Genomic DNA, 8,776 nt, shown 5'->3' on the forward strand with positions numbered 1-8,776 from the left:
AATTATTATTAAATACTTAAATAATTTATTTATATTTCAAAATTATATGTATAGTTAAAATCTAACGTCATTGTATTTCACAAAATAAAATTATTTAATCTTTTTAATTATTAAAATATTTATATTATTTAATTTCTTTGATTTTAATTGTATATACTATTTAATTATTAAAATTTTAAATATTTATATTTTTTTTAAAATGAGAATTGGGGATTGGGGGAGTAAAATTCATATTCCAATAAATATTTAACAGTTTCTAAAGATGAAATACGTTGAAGGGCAGGAAAAGGAGGGCTAATCTTTGAGTAGGTTGTTGTGAAAAGAGAAGTGGGTAAAGATGAGAAGTAGGTCTCAAAGAACTAGTTGAAGAAAGTAAGGTAATGAGAAATGAGAAGATGAAGAGACAAGTTTGTTTGTTTTTGTCAAAGTATGAATGAAGGATGAAGGGAAAGGAATGTGTCAAGTTAATAAGGAAATGGGCATTTCTCATTCTCATTCTGATTATAGTTGGCTGCTTCTGCTTCTCCCTAAAAGGAGTAAACAATGTTGAGCCCACTTCAATATTGTGGGTGTTGTTGATAATGTTAATAGATTCCTGAAACTGGGGGACACCAGTTCTTGATTTGTAATCATGTGGGGTTTTGATTTTGTTGGGAGTCTTTGTAAAAAGCCCTTTTCACTTCTTCCAACTGTTGCTTGCTTAATGGGATGAGATTCCAAACTTCTCTTGATATGTTCATCATTATTTTTTAATTTTATTTATTTTTTGTATGGTGGTGGAGTGGAGGTTGGAGAAACCACTGAAAATGATGGCTGACATGATATCTTCTTTACAAACACTATGAAAGATGACACAAAGTTTGTTTATCTCAACTAAGGAATTTAGGTCAGTTGATTAAAACTTGAGATTAAGAGTTAGAAAAGCATCTTTAAAAAAATAAACACTGTTAAAAAATAGTTTGGAAATAATTATTTCATTAAATAAATTTAAATAAAAAATTAAAATCAAATATATTTTAATCATTTTACCTCTTATGCAATTCAATATAAATTTTTTTTAATGAAAATTAAAAATTCGTGGAGTAAAATCTGAAATTTTTCAAATTTAGTTAGATACACTTACCATCAGATTAAATCCGTGAATACATATTATATACGCTTTTAATCAATACAATTATTTACTTTTCAATTTAATAATATTAAATTATTACTTAATAAATAAATAAAATGAAAGATTTTGACATGAAATAAAATAAACGAAACTTAACAAACAAATACACTTTATAAAAAATTGAAATATAATATGATTAGCATATAATTTAATAGGGTATTATTTAAGTGGAAAGAATTTAATATAATATAGAAAGGATCAAGATTTTTTCCAAAAAAGAAAAAAAATTGAAAGGATGAAGATTCATAAGGACCGTCCAAATTAGATCAATGGTTACCTTAAAGTGGAACATATCATGATCCAATGTGGATGATTACATATTATATATATTTTGCTCAAAAACCAAATCCATCTATAATAATCTTCTGATAAAAATTATGAGATTACTTCTACCAGTAAATATTTTCATCATTTAATTTATTATTTTCAGTTTATATTTTATAGAAATAACTGTAAAATATATAAATAAAATGTATTTATAATGTGTTTAAACCCTCTTCAATAATAAATTTTATGTTTTTTTAATATTTTTTGAAATACTTAAATAATTTTTTCAATAATGTTTCTCGTGGTTAATTTTATTAAATTCTTAATAAAAATTATTATAGCATGAGAATTATAAAGAGATAAAATAAAATGGCAGAAAGCTTTTCAATATAGACCCCCTACAAGCAACATCACCTTTTCCATTTTGAGAATATTATTATAAAATTTTAAGATAATATTTTAGACCTATTAAAAAGAAAAAAGCCTTTTTCTTTATATATTTATTCAAAATATTCATATTATATACTTTTTATTTTCAAGTAAAATATTATATGCCAATAATTGTTGTTTGTAATTCAATTTTAAATATTAAATTTTATTAAATATTAAAAAAAATTTAAAAATTTTTAAAAAATAAATTAAAATTAAATAGGATTATAATAATTATTTTATATATTATTATAATAATAAAAAATACTAATTTTATAGTAATAAAAAATAGATAAAAATTATAACACTGAAAGAGTATTAATATAATGGATTATTATAAATTAAATTATAATTAGTAATAAATAAAATATATAATAATAATAAATTAAATAATAAAATTGCAAATTCCCATCTTTTTCTTTCTTTTTTAATAAATTAAAGTTGAAAAACTTAATGGGTGAAATTTTATAGAGGAGAGAGGATTTGTAGATTATAAGTTGTTTCTTATGAGACAAAAGTGAAAAGTCCCAATTGGCTCATATGTCAGCATATGATTTGGACAGGTGTTTGGTCTAAAAAGAGATTGTTTTCCCACTCTGTGTTATTTTTATTATTTTTCGTCGGCTTTACATCCCAACAACTATAAAACAATTAATGCTAATTTATATAAAAAAAATACTGCAAATAAATGAAATAAAGGATTAATTGTACATTCAAATTCCAGTGCTTTTAAGGAAAAGGCATGTAAATATTTGATTAATAATAAATTATTAATATATTTTAATTAATTAAATATATATAAAAGGCCTTGAGAGAGAGATGTTGTAGTAGCAGAGCCAGAGGATCTAGCATTTGAGAGATTTTCTCGTTTTTAAGACAAGATAAGAGGTTTTTTGTTTTTTTCTTTTTATAAGATTTTCTTTGTCTATCCAATTTATCTGTTGACCGAGAGATAAGGGGAGAGAGAGAGAGAGAGATTGTGTATGGTATGTGTGTATTTTGTCACGATCATTGGATGCACGTGGAAGCCCAGAAGGTAAAATTCTTCCCCCACTTCGTATAGAGTTTTCATTGTAATCAGTAAATGGATTAAGCTAAAGTTTATATATATAATAATAATAAGAAAATGTCGATAATTCGTGTATGTGTACAAATATTTATATAATAATTTCGTGTGTGTTGATCCCCTCCCTTCCATTTTCGTCAGTTTTTTTTGTTCTGCTTCCCTCTGCCAAAACGTCCATCTTCTTCTTCTTCTTCTTCTTCTTCTTATTCTTTGTAAGCATTTTGTCCTTTCTCTTCTTGTTTTTTATTCTTTTATTCGTTCTATATACAAATTCCTTAGATTGCATGAACACTTTTTTTTATAGGCATGGATTTTTAGACGTTTTTGTGATCTGGGTATGTTTAATTTTGCTTAAATCCATATCTGGTGGAGTCATTTTTTTTTTGGCTTTAGCCTTTTCATCCTAATGATCAATATCAGTGAGTTGAATTGCCATTATATTGTCAATTTGGATTCAATCTGCACAGTGATTTACTTGCTGTTCATCCCTAGAAGATAAATTTATAATTTAAACTTCGCGTATATTATGTGGGAGAATTGAATTCTTCTAATTTTGAGTCATGGACTTTGCAAGGGGGAAGATGATCTTAATCTTAATGTTCTTTTGCTTTCAATGCCCTTGAATTTGATGGTGTCTATTTGATGCTCTCGTCCACTTTCTTTTGCCCACCAGTGTGTCCTCTCGTTGATTCTTGGAGTTTTGGTGCTAAATTCTCTGTGATATATTTCTTTTTTTGACCATAAATCTGTGTGTGATGTTGCATTTGTTTAACTTGTTAATGATGGAGCTGTGAAATTTGTTGTTGAAAGGATGGCTCTTTCTGGGGTTCATAAAGATAGAGGAGAGTTGAGGATTCATGAAAGTTTGGATGAGCTTGGCACTGATTTGGCAGACTATATTGCGGAACTATCTGAGACATCTGTTAAGGAGAGGGGAGTTTTTGCCATTGCCTTATCTGGTGGCTCTCTCATTGGCTTAATGGGGTATAAGCCACTTACTTTGGCATTATTCTTTTCAAAATTTATGTGATACTGGTACTTTTCATTGAACATCTGGTGGGCAACAGGAAACTTTGTGAAGCTCCTTATAACAAGACTGTAGACTGGGCTAAATGGTACATATTTTGGGCAGATGAGCGTGCGGTGGCAAAAAATCATGCTGATAGCAACTATAAGCTGGCAAAGGATGGCCTTTTGTCAAAGGTTTGTGTTTTCCTACTTTAATGGTTTACGTTTTTCCAAACTGCATATTGGCTATGATCTGTATCCAAAAAGAAATTTAAGGGTTAGGAAGTATATATTTCAGTCAGCTGATTTGTCAAGCATTTAAAGCATTTTGTTATCTTTCTTTTGTCCTGGTGATGAACTATAGGTTCTCCCTCTCTTTTCCTTCTAAATGAACTGATGCACTAATGCAAATGGTGAGGTCATAATCAGTACAACTCTACCTTAAAAAACTGGTCTTGATCCCATTCAGTTTTTGTATTTTCCTCTTGTAATTGGCTAATTTTTGCTTATAATTGATCCCTAGTTTCTGCTAAACTATTACATGCTTATTTCTTCAAGTTCTCTAATTAGCGAAATATGCAATTTCATGAATGCATCTGATGAAGCTGATTGTGAAATTCAAATTTTTGAAATTTGAAGTTGCAGGCTTCATTGGAAATAAACATTTGTTAGATAAAGTGATATTTGGGAAGTTCATTTTGTGTACGTCCTCTTCTTAAATCAATTTTTAGGTTACAATGAATTTTGCTGCTGAAAAGGTGTATAAAAGAATTCAGCTTCCATTGTTGGGTAGGCTGTTGCTAAACATTTCTCTGGTTGCTTCTGTCAGACATTTGATTCAGTGGCTATTTTTACTATAAACTCATTGAACTTAGATGCATGAAATTAGCCTTGCCTCTAAGAAGAGCTGTTTTTCTGGACATATTCTCTTTCTCTGCCTTTTGATTCACGATCAGGCTTTTATTATTGATCACCTTTTTTTAAACACTTCTGCTCTGCTACCCTCAATTTCTAATGGGAGCTTTACAGGCTTAACAAAATCTTGAATCATTTTTTTTTCTTTTCTGCTTTCTAGCCCCATAAGTATTGTTAGATTCTTGCAATCATCATTCATCATCAACTCACATGTCTTTCAGGTTGAGCTTTCTCATGTTTGTTCATGGCTTCATGCTTTCGACTTGAATATTAATTGGTGCACTGGGTTTCTGACATAAAATCTAGTTTGGAAGCATGTAGATGTTGCCTCCATCCAAAGGGCTAGATATAGAAGAAACAGAGACTTTAGAAAGGAAGAGCATTAATTCAAGGAAGAAATCTGAATATGAGGTCCTTTCGAGGAGTGTGTCCATTACATCTCACAGTTGAATCCCAGTCTATTCATGAAAAAGACCATTTATTCTGCAAACTCTTAATAAAACTGTTTTAAGCATCTTTGCTAATAATTTCCAGTTTACCATTCTTATCACTTGAAATTGCTAGTTCAATTTCACTTTTATCTATTAACCTGTTAGGTTGGTTATTCATAGATTTTCTGTATTCATATTTGATAATTAATAGAGATGATTTACTGAATTTCCTTAGAATTATCTGTTAAAATTGATATATTTTCCATGAAGCGATTTTTGACTTCACAATGCGACAGCTTTTGTATGGGATCAGAATCCGGGCTGTTGAAGTTAAAGTTTATGTGACTAGGTTGTTCTAGAATGATATGTGGGAAGGTTTTCTTCTGCCTTTCTTCACATTAAGTCGCATGCAAATGTGAATCAATAGGCATTTCTAGTTTGAGAATGTTCTGCAAGGCATTTAAATTCGGGGGATCTAACATCTTCTTGCATTGATTTAAAATAATATTGTGTTACTTAGAGTGAAGTGTGTTTTCAAGCTTGAGATAAATGAGCCCAAACTTTTGCTAGAGTTCAATACTCTTTTGTAACGTGAGTGGTGGGTACCTATGCCAGTTAAAATATGGAACGACTCCTGATTATAGATGAACCGAAGATTTTAAGCTCACTGTTAATTTTCTCAAATTTTGACACTTTTTGATGTATTCAACTAAGATTCTAATCTTATTGATCATTAGATGTGGGGTTGGTTTCACGTATTTAGACAAGGTAATATTATACCTATGTAAGGAGTAACTGTTATGTCGTGTTTCCTAACCTTGCATTTCTCTGTTTTTCTGAATGCAAAGAGCTTGAAAGACATTTAGGATTGAATGGGATTTAGGCAGACGATTATTAATCAGTGTTACTTTCCATTCCAAGATGGGAAAGCTGGTTGGTGAAATACCTCAACCAGTGTTAAACTCAATTGAAGAGTACCATTGTTGCAGCAATTCAAACCATGTGTTCATAAGATTAAAAGGCCCTGTTTAATATAGTGGAATATGTGTTCCCATATTTTTCATGTTATCTGCAGCTCTCTCTTATTTCATAGATGCATCTGTCTCGTATGAATATGCTACATGGAGTTCTATATCATCTCTTTTTTGGAAATAAAGCTCCCAGGGAAGAAACAGGAAAAAGTTGGGGAAATTTGCATACATTACATAAAATGATCTCTTGTTTTAGCCATTCTTTCATAACCAATATGATTGTGCCAGCCATTATTTGATGTCTTTTTTATCCATCTGTTGTATGTACTATGGTCAATCATGTGCACAGATATAAATTGCCATGGCAGTTCAATTTGTCCATTGGTGGAATCATGGCAATTATGGCACTTCAAAAGAATCAAAACACATAGGAGACTTGAGAGATTCAGGAGGATGCATCTTTTCGAAGATAGAAAGTTCTAGTTTAGTAACTTTTCATCTCATGGCTTTCATCTGAGAATGTGAATCAGCATAATTATTTTTATGCTTCTCCTTTTTGGTGATTTGATGGCATTCATCTAAACTTTTGTCATTATACACATTACATATGTTAGCAGGTGCCCATTGTGCCCAGTCATGTGCATTCGATCAACGATTCAGTATCAGCAGAGGAAGCTGCGGATGAGTATGAGTTTGTTATTCGACAATTAGTGAAAACGCGAACAATCAGTGTGTCTGATATCAGTGACTGTCCCAAGTTTGATCTCATTCTTCTTGGAATGGGCCCTGATGGTCATGTTGCCTCATTGTTTCCTAACCACCCCGTGCTCGAAGCAAACGATGAATGGGTAACTTATATTACTGATTCCCCCAAGCCCCCACCTGAGAGGATCACTTTCACTCTGCCTGTCATAAACTCAGCATCAAATGTGGCAGTGGTTGTAGCAGGTGAGGGCAAAGCAGAGGCAGTACACTTGGCAATTGATGATGTGGGAACCGACTGCCCACCGCTGCCTGCTCGGATGGTTCAGCCAACAAAAGGAAAGTTGGTCTGGTTTTTGGACAAACCGGCTGCCTCAAAACTTGAGGGTTCTCAATTTTCTGAGTAGGGTAAAATTTTTCGTTGCCAATGTGTGTAGCAGAGGGGATTCAACACCCATGAATCCTTTCCTCTTCTTCCATCGGTTCCAAACTTTCCTTTGCTTTTCCTCCCTTTGGCTTTGGGTTAAGTTCTCCATTTTGGCTTTTTGATCCTCTCTTCTCTAGAGGAGTTGATGAAGTGTGATTATCCTTTTTGTATGAAGAATAAAGTTGAGGCCATGGTACAAAAGAATTTTTCTTGGTTTTGGTTTCTTTTAGGATTGTTTTTCAAGCTTGCATGGGAGGTCAGCCCATTGGAATATGAAAAAAGCTCCTCCTCTCTTCTCCCTTTCTTTTTGTTAGGTTTATTAGGTGAAAAAGTTTCATGGAATTCAGTAGGACTTCGCTGCAAACGACTTCATACATTTCCTCTATTAGGATATACAAATTTATAAAGGAAGTTTCATCCAGTACTTTGCATGGAAATTGGCATGCATATTATCAATTTATCATTGCAAAATTAGCTTCTGAAGCATCAGACAAATCTATTAAAGGGTTAAACCAATCCCTTAATGATTTCTGTCATCCCATCTGAATTTTTGAGAGTAAATAACATTAATATATTTTTTAAAAATATTAAGTAATTGAAATTTAATACCTTTAAATGTAAAATTAATATGTACACATAGTGGGCAGTGGGACTAAGGCATAGAAGGGAACTAATCATTCAAAAAGAAAATATGAACTTGACATCACTATCCATTGAAATCAAGTTTTGCTTCTTTTACCCACTCTCAATTATCAACAGCTCATTAAATAATCCCATCTCTTCTTTTATTTTTATAGACTTCACTTGAATGTGTGGGGTTGCAATTTTTTTAATCAATTAAAATACTCACTAGTCAAAACATTGAGTTTATCCTATACGAATCTAAATTAATTATATTAATAGATTTTGAATTTATACGATTAGATGGTTTATAAAAAAATAATAATAAATAAAAGTTCATTCTGCTCTCTTTCTTCTCTCTAACTCTGTCCCTTGGGAGCTAGAGGCTATTATTCATGATGTAATGGGAATTTTCGCATTTCATCCTTCAATTTTTGTGAAGTGTGCTCCAACATCAGCAAATTGTGCGCAAAAAAATTTGGTTAGCAAACAATGTTAAGATCAGGGTCTTTATGTTTAGGCTGGATGACTAACTAACCCGCACAAAAGTTAGATGCATTGCTTCACCATGTTCTCCTGGAAAAAATGAGAATATTCTCGGCAAGAGATGAGTCAATCTGCCTAGACATGTTCAACAAATAGAATAGTAATAGCAATTTCATGGGCTTATTCATTATTATTGTGGGCTGTGTCCATATCTTCTTCCTTGTGAAACAGAGAACGGGCACTCTATAAGTCAGGACTCAGAAGTGAGGAGCATAATCGCAG

The 8,776-nt window shown here is 31.4% G+C and overlaps 1 protein-coding gene across 4 annotated transcripts; it reads left to right on the forward strand.

Moving 5' to 3' along the window:
• Positions 1 to 2,721: 2,721 nt before the first annotated feature.
• LOC110616066 (probable 6-phosphogluconolactonase 1) lies at positions 2,722 to 7,686 on the forward strand. Of its 4 annotated transcripts, none has more exons than XM_021758376.2 (4): positions 2,722 to 2,903; positions 3,744 to 3,917; positions 4,001 to 4,136; positions 6,873 to 7,686. In XM_021758376.2, exons 1-4 carry the CDS (start codon positions 2,851 to 2,853, stop codon positions 7,365 to 7,367), a joined length of 858 nt encoding a protein of 285 aa, XP_021614068.1. In that variant the 5' UTR covers positions 2,722 to 2,850; the 3' UTR covers positions 7,368 to 7,686. The 4 variants fall into 4 exon arrangements, with proteins under 4 accessions (XP_021614068.1, XP_021614069.1, XP_021614070.1 ...); XM_021758377.2 differs by having other exon boundaries at positions 2,733 to 2,903; positions 6,876 to 7,686; XM_021758378.2 differs by lacking the exon at positions 2,722 to 2,903 and adding an exon at positions 2,987 to 3,145.
• Positions 7,687 to 8,776: the final 1,090 nt, after the last annotated feature.

Source organism: Manihot esculenta, chromosome 5 (genome assembly GCF_001659605.2).
Source record: "Manihot esculenta cultivar AM560-2 chromosome 5, M.esculenta_v8, whole genome shotgun sequence".
Taxonomy (NCBI): Eukaryota; Viridiplantae; Streptophyta; class Magnoliopsida; order Malpighiales; family Euphorbiaceae; genus Manihot; species Manihot esculenta.

What these genes read in the sequence shown, in the direction of transcription:
- LOC110616066 (XM_021758376.2), top strand. Translation starts at nt 2,851, where the DNA reads ATGGTATGTGTGTATTTTGTCACGATCATTGGATGCACGTGGAAGCCC. An exon ending in TGCACGTGGAAGCCCAGAAG is followed by an intron (nt 2,904 to 3,743) that starts GTAAAATTCTTC and finishes TGTTGTTGAAAG; the next exon opens with GATGGCTCTTTCTGGGGTTC. An exon ending in TCTCTCATTGGCTTAATGGG is followed by an intron (nt 3,918 to 4,000) that starts GTATAAGCCACT and finishes GGTGGGCAACAG; the next exon opens with GAAACTTTGTGAAGCTCCTT.